This window comes from Bos grunniens, chromosome X, assembly GCF_055505025.1.
Source record: "Bos grunniens cultivar Pamir isolate PY7600 chromosome X, Bosgru_T2T1.0, whole genome shotgun sequence".
NCBI classification, from domain to species: domain Eukaryota; kingdom Metazoa; phylum Chordata; class Mammalia; order Artiodactyla; family Bovidae; genus Bos; species Bos grunniens.
The window spans coordinates 16,164,575-16,185,463 of NC_141194.1; the positions used below are offsets into that span (position 1 = coordinate 16,164,575).

General features: G+C 47.3%; 1 protein-coding gene across 2 annotated transcripts in view; it reads right to left on the reverse strand.

Annotated features, from left to right (window-relative positions):
- Positions 1–20,889, reverse strand: part of MAP3K15 (mitogen-activated protein kinase kinase kinase 15) — a 146,018-nt gene that overhangs the window by 2,615 nt on the left and 122,514 nt on the right. For both annotated transcript variants that reach the window (XM_086387404.1, XM_086387402.1), the window contains 10 exons: positions 19,227–19,357; positions 18,925–19,030; positions 6,312–6,469; positions 5,246–5,429; positions 4,517–4,676; positions 3,916–4,090; positions 3,048–3,233; positions 2,333–2,438; positions 1,225–1,438; positions 113–225 (listed from right to left, as the gene is read on the reverse strand). In XM_086387404.1, the coding sequence (XP_086243530.1) occupies positions 113–225; positions 1,225–1,438; positions 2,333–2,438; positions 3,048–3,233; positions 3,916–4,090; positions 4,517–4,676; positions 5,246–5,429; positions 6,312–6,469; positions 18,925–19,030; positions 19,227–19,357 (1,533 nt within the window). The remainder of the gene's footprint in view (positions 1–112; positions 226–1,224; positions 1,439–2,332; positions 2,439–3,047; positions 3,234–3,915; positions 4,091–4,516; positions 4,677–5,245; positions 5,430–6,311; positions 6,470–18,924; positions 19,031–19,226; positions 19,358–20,889) is intronic.

Consider the following 20,889-nt stretch of genomic DNA (forward strand, 5'->3'; position numbering starts at 1 on the left):
TACTGGTTTGAGCTGAGAATAACCTCAGCTGTGTCAAGGCTGACTAGTAGTCTAGCCAGATTTTAAATGGTCTCACACACACACAAGTCCCAGCAAGTGGAAAATCTCTCACCATTGGAGGTGAATTGTAACCGAAGGTGGTATAATTCTTGAGTTTTCTGTTCTAGGATGTGCCGTAGAAGATTCTGGTACTCTATTTCTTTTTGAACCAGGTGTTCCAAAAGTCTGGTTAGAACAAAACAAAACATCACTCAGAGAGCCTAACACCATTCAGCTCAACTCAAACATTTGTTGAACAGAAGTTTTAAAAAACGGCACAATCCCAGGTCAGTCCAGGGTCAGATTTCAGCCTGCACATGGGCACCTTCCTTGTATTTCCTCCCCTTGTAAACAAAGACCAGCCCTGCTCAGTGTGTGGGTATCTTCTGTATCAAAATGTATCATAAACCAAAAGATAACCTCATGGTGATCAGGAGAACTCAGCCCTCTTGTCTTCCTAAGTCAGGTCAAGTTGTGAAAACGTGGTGAAGCTATTCCCTCCTCACTGGAGACTACATCAAAATAGAAGCCTTGCTGCCTTGGACAGCCGGGGGTGGTGCGGGAAAGATGCTGCTCGGAAGGTAGGAGGGACACTACAGCCAACACTTACCCAGGATGGCACTAAAATGCCTTGTGCTCTGGTCTCACCAGCACTCCTTGGGACAGACCTGCTTCCCTCACTCAGGGTTAGTAGCAGCTGAGGCGTCTCTGTGCTACAGGGCAGGTGTGAAGCGGCCGTGTTCTTGTCAGCTGTCCCCAGTCAGGCTGGCTATCTCATTACTAATTCTCTTGAGGGGGGAAGATACAGTGCCCACTGACCCTGGACATCAATCACCTTTGAATCCATATATAACGTTTGATGAGTCAGGTGATGATTAACCTTACTGGAAAACCCATTTTAAAAGAAGTGCTACGTATACCGTCAACTTTCACATTTTTCAAAACAAAAAAAACAGATTTGTCTACAGTTAAACTTTAGAGATCCCTATACGGGGGTGTATACAACTTTTCTTCTGAAATAGGGATACCCTATTGTAGCCAGGAACACTCTGCCTTTAAAGAAAGGCCTCCTTCTAGGTCCCCAGTTGAAGCTGAGAATACCCCTTGCCCAGTTCCTTGGGCGATGAAGATGACTTTCTGAGACCTGGGTGAAGCACTCAACAACTCTGTCCCACCCCCGCCTACCTGCTGGTCTCCTGCCTCAGCTTGCTCAGCTGAAAGCTCAGGTGCTGCTGGGGTGAGGCCTCCTGGGCAACTGCTGAAGCTGGCTCGCTCCATCCATGTGCCACCTGTGCCTCGCTTGCAGGCAGGTCTGCGGGGGGATAGTCCTCTTCCATCTCATCTGTGTCCTTTTCCACACCTTCGGTCTCTGAGGCGGGCTCAAAGTGGGCTTGGAGCTCTGAAATCATGGAAGAAAAGGAGCACGGTTCAGCAAGGCCATATGCTTGGTGTAGCTTATGTCCCAGGCCAGCAAACCAGGCAGGGAGGTGCCCCGCCAATGCTATGCTCCACCAGGAGACTGCTGACCTTAATAAAGGGAGAGGAGGCTATTACCTCTACCTGAAAAGATGGTCCCCACACCGCTTTACAGATAAGGAAACAAGCTTCAAGATATTAAGTTAGTTAAGCAAGGGCAGTTGTAAAAAGGGACAAGCAGCCTTCCACCCAGGCCTGTGTGTTTTCTGCAGTTCCCTGCTTGGAGAGGGGAGTAATGAAGTCCTGGGGTTTAACAAGCCAGTCCCACAAGTGGAGCCTGGGCTGAGTGCAGGCAGAGGATGACAGGGAGGGAGCAGAGTAGAGAGGAAGCGGTAGTGTCAACAGAAGTGCCTCCAAGCCCCCCTTCCTAGGAGGCATCACAGAAGAAGGATCAACTTGGGTACTAAGCTGCTCTAACATTTGAAAACTAGAGCCTATGAAAGCCAGAGATTTGTGTGGCTACCACGTGATGAGAGAGAAGACAGCCATTTAAATCTTCAGCCAACTAGGAGGTGGTCCTGAGCGCACAAGGATCCAGGCCCTGAGGCTCAGTGCACTGTGTGTGTTAGTCTGCGGGCATGCTCCTTAGTTATGCTGGGGGGGGGGGGGGCGGATATAAACAGCACCAGAAGGTGTGCTCAGAATCACAAAATACTGACCCCAGAGGGGTCTGTGACATCATTTTCCTTAATTGCAAGGACGTATATAGCCCAGATGGGAAAGGGAGAGTAACAACTGGTGAGCACAGAGGACCTGGCTGACCTTTTCCATACCCACCATAGCCTAATTTACTGTGACCAAAAAGAGGGGCCCTTACCTGGGATGAGGATGGTGACTGCAGCCTGCACTGCTCGTCGGATGATGTTGTCCATTGCAAACATCCAGTGGGGCCTAATTAAGTGGTTCCTCAAGATTTTATTTACCTGTAATCACAAAAATCCAGATTTCTGGTCCACTGTATTTTTTCAGAAATAGGAGTTCTTACCAATTCAAATGTGCTTCTACTCTGAGATAAAAGTGTTAACCATACTGCCCTGGATTTATGTTTCTTCTGACTGAGTCCTCTAAGCTGACCCCAAGTCACACTGGGGTCGAGAGGACAGGTACAGTGATTGGAGCTACTGCACAGGCCTCTTTGTTTATTCAATTAATGTTTGTGGAGCATCCGTGAAACTTCAGGCTCTGTGGTGGGGTCTTGAGACACAAAGCTAAGCCAGACATGGTCTTGGGCCTGGAGCAGCTCACACCTGTTTGCGCAGACACATAAGCTTAAACCACACACCTACTCAGTTGGCAGATGCTGCTCATCCCCAAATCCTACACTCTGCTCTTTGTGGCCAAATGCAATCATCTCAGTCTCATGTACACCAGTGTTTAGAGAACTGCTGGCACTCGGGATTCAGGTGTAATCAGGTGAGAAGAGATGGATACTATGGGAGAAGATGGTAATCGAACTCATGGTCTCAGCTATGAGCCACTTTGGGGGTGTCCTACCTTCCGTCATGTTCTTTAGGGCCAAATGAGACACTTACAGCATCCTGAAATCCAAACAGTACCAGGTGAATCTGATTGATGGATGAGCTGTCAAAGTCCAGGTCCACCTTGAGCTTTGATATTGTGGATGCCATCACCCTGTGCTCTGGGCAGCGGATGAAGTCTCTAAGGATCGCAATGATTTGCTTGATGTGGCCGACCGAGAGATGCAGCTCTTCTGAACTCTGATCACCAAGCCCCCAACCAAAAAAATCAAGTCATTGAGTAAATCGGGGGCAGGGAGCATCCAAGAAGTACTGTGGGCACCTAGATGAACCACACTGTCCACTAGCTTATGGAAGTGGGAACCCCCGGCTGAGATAGCGTCTCTGGTCCTAGAACTTCCTCCATATCCTTCCTGTTAGAGGCTTACGAGGCCCCCTCCTTCCTCCCTGGAGGAATGGGCTGCCATCCTGTTTGACCCCTTGTCAACCACCCCCCACCACCCAATGGGCCTTGTCAGAAGGCACAGTTCATAGAGGGCAGTGGCCTCTTAGTAAAAGGACTTCATCCCATCCAAAATGAGTTAAAAGTCACATTTCCATCCACAGCCTTTCTTCCTCAGAGGCAGCAGAGGCTAACTGCAGCTGGGGGTTAACTGGGCTTTGTGCTGCCATGTGGCCTGTTTTCCACCAGGGGGCAGCGCGACCCCATCAGGGCCTGGTTTCACCGCAGTATTTGGCAAATTCAGGTTTCAGAGGAGTCTTTTTTTGTATTCTCTTTTGTTGGAAAAGAAGACGTTGGGAAAAACTTATGGTGATTATTGTAACTGCAAATGTTCGGGGGTGGCAGGCCCATTTGGACCTCTCCTGGGACCCTGCCTTGGGCGGAGGAGGTGGGATTGCAGCCCCCACGCCCAGCCTGTACCTGGGCCACGCACTCCTGCAGGTTGGAAGCCACCTGATTCTGCTCCTCCCAGAGGATTTTGTAAAGGATGGCACGGCGCTCACTGTCCTTTCGCAGCAGGAAAAGGCCCGGGTCCCTGTCTTCAGGGGACGAGGCTGCACTCCGGTCCTCCAAGGCCGAACTCTCATCGGGAACACTGCGGACAAATGCACGTGACAGTCCTCCGCTTCCCAGGGGCGGGGTCTCTGTGCGGGGGCACCGTGGGGGAGGGGCCGAGAGATGATCCTCCACGTCCCCACCCTCGGGAAGATGAAACTGCAGGAGGCGAGACTAGCGTTTTTCCTAATCTCCAGACCATCAGGGTTTTCGGGGACAGGGGGGAAGCAGGGGAAGAAGGAAGGGGGGAGGAGGGGTAACGGGGTGAGGATAAGGAAGGATGGGGAGGAGGAGGAAACGGGGGAGGGGGGAGAGGAGGAAGAGGGGAAGGGACAGTGAGCGACCACATCGCCCACCTCGCTCGCAATGTCAGTGGCCGCCCAGCCACCCTACTGATCATACACACAGGAAGACTCTGGTTTACACCGGACGCACTCTGTGCCCAAGGGCTGCGGGGCGGCAGTACCTGAGCAGGTGGCTGAGCCGCTGCACCGGCAGCCGGGACTTCTCGAAGAATGGGTCGGGCTGGGCGTCGGAGTCCGGGGAGACGGAGCCATGCTCGCTGCTGCTGCTGCCCGGCAGCTCTCCGGACGGGGGCAGGGTCAGCACGGCACCCCGGGGACCCTCTGTCGGGGGCAGCCGGGAGGGCAGGGTGAGCGCGGCAGCTCCTCAGGCCAGGCGACCCACCGGGAGGCCTAAGCCTGTGCGGCTCTAACTGGGGGCGCCAGTGATCACCCAGGGGTCCTGGGTAGATGGAGGCTCTGCTTCCACAGATCCGGGATGGACCCAAGACTCTGCATTTCTAACAGCCAGTGGCTCTTCAGGTGCAAGAGGCTGAGCTGGCCTCCAACCCCATCCACCGCGAGGCCGCTCTTCTGTCAGTGCCCAGCAGGACTTACTGGCCCAGAACAGACAGCCTTTAACCAAGGTTGGGAGCAGCACAGGGTGAGAGGCCAGGCTCCAAACATGAAGCCCCGGGCCTTGCACTTGGGGAAGACAGAACCCCAGCCAGGGCGCCTCTCTCCTTCCTCCCAGGCAGAGCCCTGAAAGCCAGGCTGAATGGAGGAGATGGTACCTCACTGTTGCCTACGGGGCTCCCTGTGACTCTCGCAGGACACCGAGGGACAGTCATTCCCTGGGTTTGGACAACCCCACCCCTACTGTGTCCCCACTACTCTGTCCAGGGAGACCTCACCTGCCGGCTTGAAAGCAATCCGGTTCTTCTTGCCCTTGTGCATCTGCCTGAAGAAGCCCTCTTGGAGCAGGCCCGCGGCGGTGACACGTTTGTGGGGGTCAGGCTCAAAACAGGATAAAAGGCAGGCTCTGGCTTCAGCTGAGAGGGTTTCTGGAATCTCTGGGTGGATCTTGAACATCCCCACCTGCATTGAAGGCACAGTGAGGCACACGCAGGTGCACACAAGAGCCACACAACCCCAAGCGTCTGCCATCCCGGAGGGCTGACGCTGGATTCCAGCAACGGCTTCGCCAACCGGCCTCTGGAATACCACTGAGTATGATGTTCGCTGTAGGTCTGTCATATATGACCCTTATTAATATGCTGAGGTAGAAATGTAATCATCTTTTATGATACATAGAGAACAGTAGTTCAGCAGGCGAAATGATGAACTTTTCAATAAATGTGCTCTCCGTATGGAAACAGATACATTTAGATGAGTACCTCACACCTTTCACAAACATTTAAGAATTTAATTTCTGATAAGTTAAACCCTAAGTAAGGGCATATATAAAGGTCAATCTTCATCCCAAGAAAGGTAGTACCAAAGAATGTTCTAAGCATTGGGCAATTGCACTCGTCTCCCATGCTAGTAAGGTCATGCTTAAAATCTTGCATGCTAGGCTTCAGCATTGTGCGAACCAAGAACTTCCAGATGTCCAAGCTGGGTTAAGAAAAGGCAGATGAACCAGAGATTACCAACATTCGCTGGTAGGTTCTATATTATACCTCTGTAAACTGATAGTAATTTCTCACAGTAAGGAGGGAAGAGAAGCTAAGGGTTTGGGAGTTGCTAGGTGGTGTAATGGTTTAGACTTTGGTTCCCAATGCAGGGGTCATGGGTTTGATTCCTAGTTGGGATAGTAAGATACTGGCAGAAGGCAGAGAGAGGAGAGAGAGAGAAAAGAAAAAAATCTGTTTTCTTTCTTGTCCACCTTTGTGGAGAGATTTCTGCATTGGGAGGAGGTTTTTGATTTGAATTCTCTCTCTCCAACACCAGCAACCTAAATCACCCAACATGTCTTACCTTGAACATCACTGCCTGTGGTTCACCCAGCTCATGGAATGGAGGCTTGCTGGTGGCCATCTCAATGATGGTGCAGCCCAGGGACCAGATATCAGCCGGGGCGCCATACCCACGAGGGCCTTGATCGATAATCTCAGGTGCCATGTACTGCAGCGTGCCTATTGGGAAAAAATACAACAAAGATGGTGGGCACCGTGTTGTTCAAAAACAAAGTGTACCATTAGTAAACAAGTGTGTGAGCTTCACTCTCCTGTTAATGACAGATGAAGTCTGATCTCACGCATAAATGTTGCTGCATCTTTTCTTGGACTAGAGACATGCAGAGTGCCTTTAACACTAGTCACATTGAGAGAGGATTGCTCAAGCCCTTTGAAGGATAAATGGGCCTGATCCAATTCAGTCAACACATCTGAGAGTGCCGCACAGACAGAGGGATCGGAATGTGAGACCCACGGGGCCTGACCTGTCTAGAGGAGGAGACAGGCATGATGATGGTGTGCTGAGCAGGGCAGCAGTGTGATGGAAGATATAGTCAGTGCTTCCCAGGGGGCGCAGTGGTAAAGAATCTGCCTGCAATGCAGGAGACACAGTTCGACCCCTGGGTCAGGAAAATCCCCAGGAGGAGGAAATGGCAACCCACTCCAGTATTCTTGCTGGAAAATTCCATGCACAGAGGAGCCTGGTGGGCTACAGTCCATGGGGTTGCAAAGAGTTGGACATGACTAAGCACACACAGAGATTAACAGGTATACACAGAAGGCACTGAGAACACAGGGAAAAGTGCCTGATTCTGCCTGGTTCGAGTAAGGGGAAGCTCTAGCTGTGTCAATTTGGGTGTCTGAGAATAAATACCAAGTCAGAATTAGACATACAAGAGACTTCCTGGAAGAAGGTGAATGAAGGATAAAAGGTGGGGGGCGGTTTCTGATGGCAGAAGAGCTCTGAGACAGCTTAGCCAGGCTGCCCAGGAGGCCCTGACCCAAAGGTGCCCACTGGAAGAGTGCCACATCGGTTCTAGCACCTCCACTGTGCTTGGTCACTGGCTGGCAGTAGGTGGGGAAAGTATGACCTGGCCAGGAACACAGTGGCCGATCCAAACAGGTGCTGGCTGCGGCTGCCAGTGAAGTAGATTCCTGCCATGAGGCTTGGCCAAGTGGCCAAAGCAGGAGGACTTTCAGGCATGGGGAATGGCTTGAGCCAAAGCCCATGCATGGGTGGGAAGCACACAGCGAACCCAGGAGCTCTGTCTGACACAGGCCAAGGGGAGGGGCCAGGAAGAATGAAGGCGGCAGCCGCCTGGGTGTAGCCCACATGGTGCGCTGTGTGTGCTCTGAAACCGCTGGCTTTGGACTTTCTCCTGTGGATCACGAGCCACCAGAGGCTACCACAGGGAAAGCGGTGATCAGGGAGGAGGAGGGCTTGTCGAAGATATGGGGCAGTGAGGTCAATCAAGGGCTCTAAGAGTAAAATCTTTGCTTTTCCTTGAAACTAATCCTGAGGAGAAGAGAGGGGAATGTGGAAGCAGCAGCAGATGCTGTGTGCTGGCAAAGACATTTATAATAAACAGCCAACTTGGAGGTGATATTGGCCAAAGGGTGAATCGAGAACATTAATGCACCAAGAAATTCCAGTGCCTGCCTCAGGATCACAACCATATGACCCAGCAATCCCACTCCTGGCATATACCCTGAGAAAACCATAATGCAAAATGATACATGTACACCCCAATGCTCACTGCACCACTATTTACAATAGCCAGGACATGGAAGCAACCCAGATGTCCATCAACAGAGGAATGGATAAGAAGATGTGGTATATCTATGCAATGGAATATTACTCAGCCAATAAAAAAATGAAATAATATAATTTGTGGCAACATGGATGCACCTACAGATGATCATAGTAAGTAGAGTAAGCCAGACAGAGAACAACAAATATCATATATTAACACATGTATGTGGCTTCCCTAGTGGCTCAGATGGTAAAGAATCTGCTTGCAACACAGGAGACCTGGGTTCGATTCCTGGATTGGGAAGATCCCCTGGAGAAAGGAATGGCAGGCCACTCCAGTATTCTTGCCTGGAGAATTCCATGGAGAGAGGCGCCTGGTGGGCTACAGTCCATAGGGTCACAAAGAGTCGAACACGATTAAGTGATTAACGCTAACTATGGTGGAATCTAGAAAAAATGGTACAGATGAACCTATTTGCAGGGCAGGAATAGAGATGCAGATGTAGAGAAAGCACATATGGACACAGGGTGGGAAAGGGAGGGTGCGATGCATTGCGAGATTAGAACTGACATACATAAACTACCATGTGTAAAACACACAGCTAGTGGGAAGCTGGTATACAGGGGGTTCAGCCTGGTGCTCTGTGATGACCTAGAGGGGTGGGATGGAACTGGGAGATCCGAGAGGGAGGGGTATATGTATACACAGAGCTGATTCACACTGCACAGCAGAAACTAAGACAACATTGTAAAACAATTATCCTCCAATTAAAAAAAAGTCACACAACCAAAATAGGTTTCCTGAGTCTTGATCAATGAAAACAAAGGGCTCATTGGTTAAAGTAAGTTTGGAGATGCCACCTACTACATCTTCCTCTTGAACATCCAATGTCTTATCAGCATTTTTCTTTCCTGTAAGCAAAGGCTCTAGGACAGCTCTGACCAATAGGATGTTCTGCAATAATGGAAATGGTCTATTCTGTGCAGTTCAAGATGGTTGCCACTAGCCACATATGACTGTTGAGCTCTTGAAATGTGGCTGCTGAGACTGAAGAAATAAATGTAAATTAAAAGAATTTTTTTAGATTTTATTTGATTCTTCCTAATTTAAAGTTAAACATAAATTGGGCGGAATCAGTTAGTGCAAGAGATTAGCAGGGCAAAAATGATGGCTTTGGTCTCTTGAGCCGAAAGCCTGGTGGGGAAGTGTTCAGTTGGCAGCAGGGTTGGGCAAGATGGAGGCTTGTAGCAGTGGCTGCAGTGTTAGGAAACCTCAGAGCCCCAGGAAGGGAACCTCCAGTGACACAACATCCCCTACAAGCGCCTACTATAGCGAACAACACAGAGCGAGGCCTCTGCAGGCGATGTGCCTTCTAACTAACCAGTAATTCATTAACTTAGGAGAACTGTGCCACTGTGCTGTATCAAGCTGTTATCTCTCAGCTCTGCTACACTGGGTCTGGGACTGTGCAAACCACATTTCTGCTCTTCCTGCTGCTCCCCGGCTGCTTGGGCGGGTGTGGAGGAGACAGTGTGCCTGCGCGCAAGTGACAGGAAGGAGAGGTTAGCAAGTTTCCCTCTGGACCCTTAGCTGGTTGCAGTAGCAGTGGTTGGCTCATTACCAGCTTTTTTTGTCCCTCCATACTTTGAGAACCAGCCTCATCTCGTCCCTTCAGAGTTATGTGCTACAGCCCAGTTAGCACCCCCGATGGAAAGCTTTGAATTCTCCTCTCCTCTCTGTTCCCTCAAGACCCAGGGATGGAGGCTGCTTTCTGATTATCAGTAAACAGTTCTTTAAACTAAATTCTCTCTGTTAAAATAACTTCATGTGCACATCTGTGCTGTCGTGTCCGACTCTTTGCGACCCCATAGACTGTATCCTGCCAGGCTCCTCTGTCCATGGGATTCTCCAGGCAAGAATACTGGAGTGGGTAGCTGTTCCCTTCTCCAGGGGATCTTCGCAACACAGGGATCAAACTTGGATCTCTTGTATGGGCAGGCACATTCTTTACCACCAGCGCCACTTGGAAAGCCCAAAAATAACTGTGGTGATTTCAATTTTCCTGCCTGGGTCCTGACTAACACAATCGCTAAAAGTTAATTCTTAAAAGACCAAGAGAATAAACTTAGAAACTTATGAAGCAGTAAAAAATAGTACTAAACCAAATTTCAATGGCTTATTGACCTCAACTAAACAACTGTCCTTAGTATAATGGTTTCACAATTGGAGGATTAGTCTGCTTCATGCTAAATTTGGAGATTTTCATTATATGGAACCATAGTGAACATCACTGTTTCTAAAGGCAGGGACTTCACAATGACATCCATATCAGTTATTTATTGCTATATACTAAACTACCCCAAAGAAAAACAGACCTGGAGAAATCAGACTGCCTGCCTTCAAGTATAGTACAAAGCTACATTAATAGAGCCAGTATGGTACTGGCACAAAAACAGAAATATAGACCAATGGAACAAGATAGGAAGCCCAGAGATAAACCCATGCACCTATGGTCACCTTATCTTTGACAAAGGATGCAAGAATATACAATGGAGAAAAGACAGCCTCTTCAATAAGTGGTGCTAGGAAAACTGGACAGCTATGTGTAAAAGAATGAAATTAGAATACTCCCTAACACCATGTACACACACACAAAAAAACTCAAAATGGATTACAGACATAAATGTAAGGCTGGACACTATAAAACTCTTAGAGGAAAACAGCCAGAAGATGCTTTAACATAAATTGTAGCAAAATCATTCTTGATTCACCTCCTAGAGTACTGAAAATAAAAACAAACAAATTGCACTCAAAAACTTTTGCACAGCAAAGGAAACCATAAACAAAAAGACAACCCTCAGAATGGGAGAAAATATCTGCAAACAAAGCAACTGGCAAAGGATTAATCTCCAAAATATGCAAACAGATCATACAGCTCAATTTAAAAAAAAATCCTATAAAAAATGGACAGAAGATTCAAACAGACATTTCACCAAAGAAGTCATGTGGATGGTCAAAAGGCACATGAAAAGATGCTCAACTTCACTAATCAGAGAAATGCAAATCAAAACTACAACAAGGTATCACCTTACGCCAGGCAGAACGACCATAATCAAAAAGTCTACAAACAATAAATGCTGGAGAGGATGTGGAGAAAACGGAACCCTCCCACACTTTTTGGGGAATGTAAATGGGTGCAGTCACTATGGAGAACAGTATGGAGGTTCCTTAAAAACTAAACACAGAACTACCATATGATCCAGCAATCCCATTCCAGGGCATACACCCAAAGACAACCATAATTCAAAAAGATATATGCACCCCAATGTTCATCGCAGAGCTATTAACAATAGCCAGGACATGGAAGCAACCTATATGTCCATCAACAGAGGAATGGATAAAGCAGATGTGTTACATACACACAGTGGAATATTACTCAGCCATAGAAAGAAGGAAATAATGCCATTTGCAGGAACATGGATGGACCCAGAGACTGTCATACTGAGTGAAGTAAGTCAGAGAAAGACAAGTATCATATGATATCACTTACATGTGGAATTTAAAAAAGAGGTGCAAATGAACTTATTTACAAAACAGAAGTAGAAAACAAACTTATAATTACCAGAGGGAAGCGGGGGAGGGATAAATTTGGAGATTGGGATTGACATATATCCATTCAGTTCAGTTCAGTCACTCAGTCGTGTCCGACTCTCTGCGACCCCATGAATCGCAGCACGCCAGGCCTCCCTGTCCATCACCAACTCCCGGAGTTCACTCAGACTCACATCCATCGAGTCAGTGATGCCATCGAGTCAGTGATGCCATCCAGACATCTCATCCTCTGGCGTCCCCTTCTCCTCCTGCCCCCAATCCCTCCCAGCATCAGAGTCTTTTCCAATGAGTCAACTCTTCCCATGAGGTGGCCAAAGTACTGGAGTTTCAGCTTTAGCATCATTCCTTCCAAAGAAATCCCAGGGCTGATCTCCTTCAGAATGGACTGGTTGGATCTCTTTGCAGTCCAAGGGACTCTCAAGAGTCTTCTCCAACACCAGTTCAAAAGTATCAATTCTTCAGTACTCAGCCTTCTTCACAGTCCAACTCTCACATCCATACATGACCACTGGAAAAACCATAGCCTTGACTAGATGGACCTTTGTTGGCAAAGTAATGTCTCTGCTTTCCAATATGCTACCTAGGTTGGTCATAACTTTCCTTCCAAGGAGTAAGCGTCTTTTAATTTCATGGCTGCAGTCACCATCTGCAGTGATTTTGGATCCCAGAAAAATAAAGTCTGACACTGTTTCCACTGTTTCCCCATCTATTTCCCATGAAGTGATGGGACCAGATGCCATGATCTTCATTTTCTGAATGTTGAGCTTTAAGCCAACTTTTTCACTCTCCACTTTCACTTTCATTAAGAGGCTTTTTAGTTCCTCTTCACTTTCTGCCATAAGGAGGTGTCATCTGCATATCTGAGGTTACTGATATTTCTCCCGGCAATCTTGATTCCAGCTTGTGCTTCTTCCAGCCCAGCAGACCCTGATGCTGGGAGGGATTGGGGGCAGGAGGAGAAGGGGACCACAGAGGATAAGATGGCTGGATGGTATCACTGACTCGATGGACATGAGTCTGAGTGAACTCCGGGACTTGGTGATGGACAGGGAGGCCTGGTGTGCTGCGATTCATGGGGTCGCAAAGAGTTGGACACGACTGAGCAACTGAACTGAACTGATATATGAAATAAATAACTAATAAGGACCTTCTGTACAGCACAGGGAACTCTACTCATTACTCTTTAATAGTCTATATGAGAAAAGAATCTAAAGAAAAGAGTGGATATGTGAAACTGATTCACTTTGCTGTATACTTGAAACTAACACAATATTGTAAATCAATTATACTAAAAAAAAAAAAAAAACACACATATCGCATGCTAGGAAAAAAGAAAAAATTACCCCAAAGGTTAGCAGTTTAAAACAACAGTTATGATCTCACACAGTTTCTAAAGACTTGAATCTAGGAACAACTGGGCTGGGTAGATCTGGCCCAGGGTCATTCATTAGGCTGCAGCCAAAGTTTTGGCTGGAGCTGCAGTCATCCGAAGGCTAGACTGGAGCTCCAGGATCTACTTCCAAGCTCAAGTAACGGTTGGGAAGAGACTTTGGTTTCTCACCACCTGGGATCCTCCATAGGGTGGCTTAAAATATGGCCTCCCCCAGAGTGTATAATCCAACAGAAAGCAAGAGAAATGCCACACTGCCTTTTCTGACCTAGACTCCAGATTACACACCACCACTCTAATGTATTCATTAGAAGCAAGTCACTAAGTCCAGGCAGCGATCAAGGGGAGGGGAATAATAGGCTGTGAATACCAGGAGGTAAGGATGACTAGAGGCCATCTTGGAGGCCCTGGCCACAACATCTGGCTTCTAGTTAGCACTCACTGGCAAGCTCCAAAGCATGCTACAAAGCACCCCCATGTAGCACTGGCCATCTGACTCACAACTCCATTAAGGACGCTCAGAAGAGGTATGAGGTGCTGTTATTCTCATTTTATATGTGAGGAAACTGAGGCTCAGAGAAGCTAGGGAAATTATTTAAGCTAGAGCCCAGGTCTTTGGTCTTCAAATGTAGAGCTATACACCATGACACTGCTGATCAAAGTAATGGATCCAGGAGAAGCACAACTGAAGAGAAAGCTGCCTGATTCAGAGCAGCTGATGCAAGAGTTTTCAAAGCCATAATGTGACTTCTTCTCATATAACTGGGAGGCCTAGGGCAGTAATAGAAACCTGGGTGCTCTGTTTTACTTATTACTGTGTTCATAGGGAACCACCCAGTCACAGCCAGCAGTGACACAGAGATGGATCCACATAACTGTTTCTAAGAGTCAAGGGACCACCTTCAGACAGCATGCATGTTGTGGGTGTACATGAGCTGTATCACAGGCTGGCTTTTGTGGAGAAAACCAAGTGAAGATGCCATGGTGGGGCAAATGAATGGAGCAATCCTGGGAATTTTGCTCACCTTACATCTGGCTCACTTAGGGGGTTTCCTATGATCCTTCAGGTACCTACACGGGTGCAAAAGAAGGTGACCAGGGGACCCACAGAAACCTTCTCGGGGTGGGGATGGGGGTGAAAGTGACTTCTTTAGAGAGAGTGGTCCTGGGAGGTCTACACTGTCCCATTACATGATTGGGGAAGGGCTGTCCCCAGAAGGTTGTGGGGCCATGGTGACTCAAGCAACTCAACATCCACTCAAGACAAGTGCACCTGAAAGGAGGCCACATGTGTCAGCATCTTCTAGAGGCCCCTGGACAGTATTAGAGCCCAGAGTTTCAAAACTTAATGAAGTAGCGAAAAGAGAAGTAAGGTGCAGCTTTCCAGTTTCCAGTACAACCCTTTCCAGGGTTACCCAGTTGTCCTGCCCAAGGGATGGGCCGCCACATCCTCCACACCCCGATCCTGTGAGGGCTCCTCATGGGGCCCGCTCAGAGCCCCGTATATACGTGTCTCCAGCAAAGACACTGCACAGAGGACTGGTTCCCATGGGAGCAAAAGCAGCTGACAGCAGCAGAGCGGGGACCATATGGTTGGGGGAGATCACCACACCCTCTTAACAGCAGGTAAAAGGCGCATAAATCCTGGACACCAGACGTAGAACTCATTGTAGACATATTGCTTGAGGGTCTTTTTAAAGGGAATCCTGCTCAAAGACAGCCTTTCAGGGCCTGCTTCCCTCAGTAGGAAAAGATGGAGAGGTAGTTACATGGTGCAGGGTAACAGATCAGGGTGAGGGGACAGGGGACAGTCAGCTGAAGGACAGGCCCCTGCTGAGGACTCTGGAGTTATATTTAGAGGCAGCCAGCAGCAAAGAGTTAGCAGCAACCATCAGCCAGGCCCAGAGCACAGGAGGCCACTTAGAACAGTGCCCATCAAGTGAAAATGTTCCCTGTCCCTTTCTCCTGCCCACAGCTGCTGAGAAGGAAAGAAGGTGAGGGAGGGAGTCAAGCCTGACACCCCAACCCCTGCGGCCCTACCACAGACCAGCAGGGACAGAGGCGAGGAGTCCGCCCTTTGCATGGGGACCAGCGTGTGGATGAGCACAGGCAGACTCTGAGATCCTGCGGGTTCGAATCCAGACTACCACAATCAAGTGAGTATCTCAATACAGTGAGTCACAGGAGCTTTTTGCCTTCCGGGCATATGGAAAAGTTATGCTCACACTATACTACAGTCGATTAAATGTGCAGTTGCATTATATCAGGGGTTTCCCTGATGGCTCAGCAATAGATAAATCCGCCTGCCAATGCAGGAGACGCAGGCTTGATCCTTAGGTCGGGAAGATCCCCTGGAGAGGGAAATGACAACCCACTGCAGTATTCTTGCCTGGAGAATTCCATGGACAGAGAAGCCTGGCGGGCTATGATCCATGAGGTCTCAAAGAGTCAGACGTGACTGAGTGACTAAACAGCAACAACAAAGCATCATATCTAACAAAACAATGTATGGACCTTAGTTAAATAATCCTCTATCACTAAAAGATGCTCACCGTCATCTAAGGATGCAGTTGCCACAAACCTTCAATTTGTTAAAAACAAACAAACAAACGCAGTATCTGTGAAGTGCAGCCAAGCAAAGCACAATTAACAAGACATGCCTGGGTATCAGCCAGAACCCTTCCAGTGAATGGATTCGGACTGCATTTGCTTCTCCAAGTGTCATTAGGCCTTTCTTTCTGTTAGCTAAGGGTGGCTGGAAAAGTCACAGGAAAGGACTGGGATATAAGGGACCATGGGAGACAAAAATTAAAATTACCTCTTTTAAGTCCAACAGGTTCAACACGTTAGTTATGCACATAAACCTGATTCTCTCAAAGGCTCCTGCCAGCTCTAAGTGTAAATGAGCAATTATTTCATTAATGCAGACTTCAGCCTCACTTGCTATGAGTCGGGTAGTGGTTAAAGTGCTTCATTCCAATATCAATAAATTTAATCCACATAAAAACCCTCTGAGGTAAGTATTATGAGCATCTCTGTTTTACTTACGAAGAAACTTGAGACACAGAGAGGTTAAGTAACATGTCCAAGCTCACAGAGCTAGCAAGTGGTTGAGCCAGACTTTGAACCAAGGCTGTTCACAGCCAGAGATCAGGAGAGACTTCCTGTCCTAAGTTCCACTCCTGGGTATCCAGCAGAGAGGAATGAAACTGCATCTCCACCCAGAGGTTTCTATCTGAATGTTCACAGTGGTATTGTTCACAACAGCCAGAAAGGGCAAACAATCTAATGGCCATTAACTGGGAGATAGATAAACAAAAGGTGGTCTAGGGACTTCCTGGGTGGTCCCAGTGGTTAAGAATCCACGTTCCAATGCAGGGAATGTAGGTTTGATCCCTGATCAGGGAACTAAGATCCCACATGCTGCAACTACTGAGCCCACACACTTTATAGCCCGAGTGCTGCAGCAAGAGAAGCCTGCACGCCAAGACTAAAGAAAGCCCACTGCAAGGAAGAACCAATGCAGCCACAGATCCAAACAAATCAAACCAAAATGCAGTCTATCCATACGATGGAAGGCTATTCAGCCAGAAAAGGAATGAAATACTGATACATGCTACAGCACAGGTGAACATCTAAAAGATTCTGTGAAGCATAAGAAGCTGGGTACAAGGGACCACATATTGTATCTTTCTGTTTATAAGACATCTACAGAGTGGGAAAATCTACATAAACAAAGACAGAATAGGTCGGTGGTCAGCTGGGGTTGACTGTAAGCTGGCACCTTTTTGAGGGTGATGGCAATGCTCAAAAATTGCTTCGCAGCAATGGCTGCACAACTTGGAAAATTTACCAGAAACCATCACAATGTGCACTTTTAATGGGTACATTTATGTGAGTTAAACCTCGATAAAACTGTTGCAAAACCAAAAGTGAAGGGGGCTGACCCTGGTCATAATGGCCCTTCCTCCTGTTATAGCTGGTTTACAGCTACAGCGAAAAGCCTTCAGAGGAACACCGGTGGGGAGAACTTCAGGCCATAAGGTCGTGTGAAACCTCTGTCTCTCCTTCCAGGCTCTGAAAACCTCTGGGCATTTGCGCAGAAACGCCTTGCCACGTCCCCCTGCACCCAATCGGACTGTGGCACCAGGCCTTCGAGATTCCTTTACAGAACCGCTCTGTTTTGCAAAGAGTAATTATATGCAGGGGAATTTCCTACCCCAAATGAGACCCCTTCTTTATTATCTCCCAAACACCCCTGCATTATTTTGCAATGCAAAATTCCTGCCTCAAGCCAATTACTTGGGAAAATGTGATATGCTATAATGAATTATACATGTGTTTTCTTTACGAATTTTTTTCCTCCTTGGGGATGGTAATTATGAGATAAATAGTTGGGGGTTTCAAGTCTTTAAATAATTTCTTGCCCTATCAGAGCCCCTCTTGCTATATATTACCAAGCTAACTGGTGGCTTCCAAAGAAAAGGAAAAAAAAACTTATTTCAATTAGACTAGTAAAAAAAAATATGCCAGTCACACATGCATACATATATACTCACTGATATATACATGTCAATATACATATATATATATACATACGTAAGTATAATTATCAGAAAAAATGAATGAAAATTCAATACACTTCTAGGGAGATTCTGGTGGGGTCTTCAAAAGTTCCCCATTTTGAGGTGCATGTACCTCCCCTGGTGTTACAACTGAGAAGTCACTTCTGATGCATAAAAGTTCTCTTCAGATAGAGAATGAGTCTCCACTGTGGGCGTCCGGTGGCTGACACACAACAACTCTCTTGTTAAAGAAAAGTCTGTCGAAGCTGAGATATTATTCACCCAAACTAAGGCAAAGTCTGTCTACTCTACAGCTTGGTGTTATAGGGCTAGAACACAGTCATCTGCCTTTCATAGCTTATACTGGAGCTTTAATATTGTATAATATTGACAGAGGATGAGATGGTTGGATGGCATCACCAACTCGATGGACATGAGTTTGAGTAAGCTCCAGGAGTTAGTGATGAACAGGGAAGCCTGGAGTGCTGCAGTCCATGGGGTTGCAAAGAGTCAGATACGACTGAGCGACTGAACTGAACTGATAATATTGTAAGTGCTTTCATAATTCCATCAAACAAGAGCTTTGTGATCCTTTCATTACACCTTTGGGGACCATAAACCTTTTCTTATTCAAAATCAGTACTTCTTTTCAAGGATCAAAGTTTCTGTTTTGCTTTTAAGTGGGAATAACAAAAAGCCATAGGCAGCTTTTGAGCATCATTCTATTCACTGGTCGAGTAAATGGAAAGCTAGCTCACAGGTTTACACCACTCTTTGAATCCAGTTCCTTGCAACACATAATTGATTCTATCACTGACACAGCAAAGAAAACATAAGTGTTCAAATCTGCTAAGAATACCATATTCCCCATAAGAATCAACTGCCCTTGGAAAAATCATCATATCAATGCATGAGGTGCCAGAATTCCCTAAACTAACAGGCCAGTTTTATGAAGGACCAGTAAGATGTCCTGGTAAGTTGTCTGAAGGGTACTGTTACTCAGAATCACTCACGATTCTGAATAATGTGCTATTAACTTAAAAGAGATGCTGCCATTTTGTTGGAAAACCTCAAGCAGAGTGCTACACCTATTCAACCTTGGAAGACAAAGTGGAAAGTAAGGCAATCTGGTTGACGCAACGGGCTGAGCTTGTCATCCTGACAGAGCTCAAACCCTCTGAAGTTGGGGACAATACACAGTCCACTTCAATTACCAGTTGCACTCAGGTGCTCGGTGAGTAACTCCCAAAGGAATGCGGCTCCAGCAGCCTGACTCCAGGATGGCTACCCCCTAGCAAGCTTTGTTCTGCTTACCAGCAAAAGTCTCCGTACACGGATTCACTCCTGCAAGACGTTTCGAGGTGCCAAAATCGGAGATCTTCACCACTCCACTATAGGTGTTCACCAGAACGTTATCACCCTTTGGAAAAGGAAGAACATCAAATGCTTAAAGACAGAGTTCAACAAACTCATGTAAAACTGACTTGGGTCTTAACCAAGGGCCATGCATCTCTAGGAAGACTAGATTCTGCTCAATCCACCCCCTCTGACAGTGCCTGCAGCTCCCATGATCTGAGATGCAAAGCGACACCCCGGAGGCTCAGACAAGCAAGTACCTTGATGTCTCTGTGCACAATCTGGTTTTCGTGCAGGTATTTGAGGCCTTCCAGGATCTGCTTGGTGTAGAATCTGATGGTGGGCTCCTTCATTGGCCCCCACTTTGATCGCAGAAGAGCTGAAAGGCTTCCTGGCAGACACAGCAGAAAGCTCCTTAGGGTGATGAAAATTCAAGTATACAGGTTCAGGGAAATAAAATGTGCTGTTTCTAACCTGATGGAAGCACTTGCACCCACATCACTGTATCTGGCCTAAATGCACAGTCTTTCTTCCCTCTTTATGGCCTGTTTCCCAGATGTGCAAGCAGAGAAGGGACTGGATGAGACCCAGCCCATGAGGCTGACCAGAGGTGGAGGGTGGAAGGAACCCCTGGTGACCCTTGAAACTCAGCCAGGCCACCTTGGGGGATACTGTAGGTCCTGCAGCAGCATCTCACCCTGAAATAAGAGGTGGACAGGAGCAGAGTGAAGGGCCCCTGAGGGAAACTGGGATCGGGATCATAGGAGGCTGGGGTTCTCGGTGCTCAATGTGAGAAGCTCCCAAGGCCAGGTCCCAGGGGCAGGACTGTCTTAATATTACACCCCTATTACACTATGAAACACTGAACCTTGGGGCCAGAAGACCTCCCTTCACCACCTGCTGACCCTGTGTTTCTGAGCTCACTGCCCAGGCCCTCAGCATCAGCTAGTCTCCCTTACACAGTGGGGTGCTATGCCACAGTTTCTCCATCTTCAGAAGAGGGGTACACATCTATCTCCAACTCTGTGGTCATCCTCAGATCTTATACCTGGAACACCAATTCAGATTCTCTGCTTAGGCTATGAGCAGCTTGAGGGAAGAAGAGACTGTACTTCATCCTAAATGTGACCCTCAAAATCTAGCCTTTTCATACTGTTCATGGGGTTCTCAAGGCAAGAATACTGAAGTGGTTTGCCATTCCCTTCTCCAGTGGACCACGTTTTGTCAGAATTCTCCACCATGACCCGTCCGTCCTGGGTGGCCCTAAACAACATGGCTCATAGTTTCATTGAGTTAGACAAGGCTGTGGCCCATGTGATCAGATTGGTTAGTTTCCTGTGATTGTGGTTTTCAGTCTGTCTGCCCTTTGATGGAGAAGGGTATGAGGCTTATGGAAGCTTCCTGATGGGAGAGACTGACTGAGGGGAAAATTGGGTCTTGTTCTGATGTTCAAGCTGGATTTAGAAAAGGCAGAAGAACCAGAGATCAAATTGCCATCATCTGCTGGATCATCAAAAAAGCAAGAGAGTTTCAGAAAAACATTTACTTCTGCTTTATTGACTATGCCAAAGCCTTTGACTGTGTGGATCACAACAAACTCTGGAAAATTCTTCAAGAGATGAGAATACCAGATCACCTGATCTGCCTCTTGAGAAATCTGTATGCAGGTCAGGAAGCAACAGTTAGAACTGGACATAGAACAACAGACTGGTTCCAAATTGGGAAAGGAGTAAGTCAAGGCTGTATATTGTCACCCTGCTTATTTAACTTATATGCAGAGTACATCATGAGAAATGCTAGGCTGGATAAAGCACAAGCTGGAATCAAGATTGCCAGGAGAAATATCAATAACCTCAGATATGCAGATGACATCACCCTTATGGCAGAAAGTGAAGAGGAACTAAAGAGCCTCTTGATGAAAGT